The 2,540-nt window shown below is 39.8% G+C and overlaps 1 protein-coding gene across 1 annotated transcript in view; it reads right to left on the bottom strand.

The window, feature by feature from the left end:
- Window positions 1–4: 4 nt before the first annotated feature.
- LOC108381433 (forkhead box protein O-like) overlaps window positions 5–2,540 on the bottom strand; it is a gene marked incomplete at its 3' end in the record, with an annotated part of 5,942 nt that continues 3,406 nt past the window's right edge. Inside the window, exons 2-5 of the mRNA XM_017637856.1 lie at window positions 2,439–2,538; window positions 2,049–2,334; window positions 320–438; window positions 5–229 (exon numbers count right to left, since the gene is read on the bottom strand). Coding sequence (XP_017493345.1) covers window positions 5–229; window positions 320–438; window positions 2,049–2,334; window positions 2,439–2,538 — 730 coding nt within the window. The remainder of the gene's footprint in view (window positions 230–319; window positions 439–2,048; window positions 2,335–2,438; window positions 2,539–2,540) is intronic.

Here is a 2,540-nt window from a genome sequence, read left to right as displayed (position 1 = left end):
GCTGCTGTTGCTGGGGTAACTGTGCCTGCAGCTGATTCAATTGCTGCTGATGTTGTTGTTGTTGTTGTTGTTGTTGTTGTTGCTGCTGGTGCTGGTGCTGCGCATTATTCGCCCCGCCGAGGGCGCTATTAACAATATTCGTACTGTCATTGCCAACAGCTGTGGGGTCGGATGGGAATGGGATGTTGATATCCAACATGCCATCAATGCTCATCTCCTGTCGGATTAACTGCAAAGTGAATTTGTAGCGAGAGAATCGGCAGAGAGTTTACATTGTTTCAAATTATTTCAAGCGGTTACAAAATAATTTGATACTCACTTCCTCCAGATTGCACTCTAGGCCAGGTTGAAAGCTGTCTAGCGTAAATTCGTCAATTTGTGGCTCATTATTGAGTGCCTCCATGCATTGCCCGATAAGTGTTGATGCGCAGTTGTTGTCTGCGAATGCAAAAAACAAAAAATGACAATATTTGGGTATTTAATTCATATGGTAGTTGATGGCACTTGAGTGCAAAAATCTTGGAGAGGTAATCTTAGTCCTAACGACCTTCGAAGACTACAGCGATAGCCATGATATATATGGTTAATTGCAGGTACCGAAAATAACAGTTATTCTTTTTTTAAAGTTAAACTAGGCCAAATATTTTTTAAGTGCGATAGAGTATAAAGATAAAAATGAAGATAGAGGAAAACAGAATAACATAAATGTAATTAGAACGTACAGGGATAGAGGTGGGGATCTAGATAGAGAAAAAATATAACCTTGGCAAAATCAGATATATGTACGTGTATTTGTTATGAGACCAAATAGATATATAGCGTAAGTTTCACTTCTCCAGTGTGGCCCAGGCGCACTTACTTTTTTTCCAAATTTTCTTTTTGATGCAGAAATGCTTTAGGAATATTTCTGTATCAAAACGAAAGTTTTGAAAAAAATTTCGCTTACATTATTTTGGAGGTTAGGCCTCGATATGCAAAACTGATTCCATAACAATTTGTCCAATAACATCTTTCGAGGTTCATCTTGACCTAATCATATCCAGACTACTGTGATTAGAACACCGCGATCTTGACTGATAGCCAAACAGCTTTTAGGGCCCTCAGAACTCATTAGGTAGTATAAGCCGAGGAATGCTTGAGCTTATCCACGAATAAATTACGAGTTATTACAAACATTCTTACAGGACACTGTAAGCTGAACAATTACCCGGCTAAACTGGGAACTTACTGCAGAAGCGATGCATATTTGGTAGGGTGAGCATCGAAACTGTGCGGAAGATTTTGGAACGATGTCCTGCACTGATGCACACGGCGCTTAGGTGATCCTCGCATAATCGAGAGTGCAGTTTAATCAAAATATTTAGGGTAAATATTAAAATTACCCTCAGCTACTAAATTAATAGACAGACTAGAAATCTATAAAAGGCATAGTTAGATCTCAAGGTCGCAGTGCTCCATTCTCAACAATAATCTGCTAAGTTTAGTTATGTCGGTGAAAGGTCACAGAATTCTCTGAGCTAGGGGAGCTTTCGGGTTTCTGTGACTAATTTAGGTCTTCCCATGAACAGATGCTCAAAAGGGCATCTCGCCGAACGATGCGAGAAAACACTGCCACGTAGATATGCGAACGTCTAGTTAATACAGAACTCTCGATGTCCAAAGCGGTTATATGTATAAACTTATACCAAAATTCATAAAAAATTAAGAAGACTTTAACTGCTTATAAATATAAAATTTTTGGAAATTGTGACTACATAAAGCTCTTTAAATCCATTACAATTTTTACGGTTAAGCTCATTAAACTTTAAGCTATGAAAATCGATAAGGTGGGGCAACTATCATAGCTGCTACGCAAATACGCTGACCGAATCCGAATAGCATATACTTTGAAAGCATACGTTCGTAGCAGTGATCACATTTTCGCAGATTTCCCGAAAATCGGACTACGATGGATTTACCGATAGCTAAGTAATTTCAACTAACTTATAATTTCTTTCGATAGCCATATTTTTTACCGGTCAAATTTGTTCATCTAGCCACCTACATACCTTCCAAATTTGTGCTAAGTGACTGTTGTTGCTGCTGCTGACGCTGTTGTTGTTGTTGTTGTTGCTGTTGCTGTTGTTGCTGCTGCACTTGTCGCTGTTGCTGCTGCTGCTGTTGTTGCTGTCGTTGCTGTTGAACCAATAAACTGGTGCCATTATCATTCGCAGCGCCAGCAGAGCTGCCGGCATCTAAAACCACATTACTGTATGTGTTCAAAGAGTCCGACGATGGTTCGCTGTTCGGATACGCGGGAGACATGGTTGTTGTGACAGAATTAGGTGACAGACCCTGCGGGCGAAGAAATAAAAGGTGCAAAGAAAAAAAACGCAAGTTTATAAAATACGCAAGTTTATAGAACTATAAATTTTAAAAAAATATCTATATTTACGTACGTCGCGTGAATTATGCAAGCAGCTGCACGTCAGAGAGCGATGCAACATGCACTGTTGGGCCTGTAAGCCATAACCCTGTGACACGACGGGCCCATTCAAGCT

This window comes from Rhagoletis zephyria, unplaced genomic scaffold, assembly GCF_001687245.7.
Source record: "Rhagoletis zephyria isolate East Lansing unplaced genomic scaffold, Rhagoletis_zephyria_1.1 Rzeph_scaffold_22562, whole genome shotgun sequence".
Taxonomy (NCBI): Eukaryota; Metazoa; Arthropoda; class Insecta; order Diptera; family Tephritidae; genus Rhagoletis; species Rhagoletis zephyria.
This window is presented reverse-complemented; position numbering and strand designations above follow the sequence as displayed.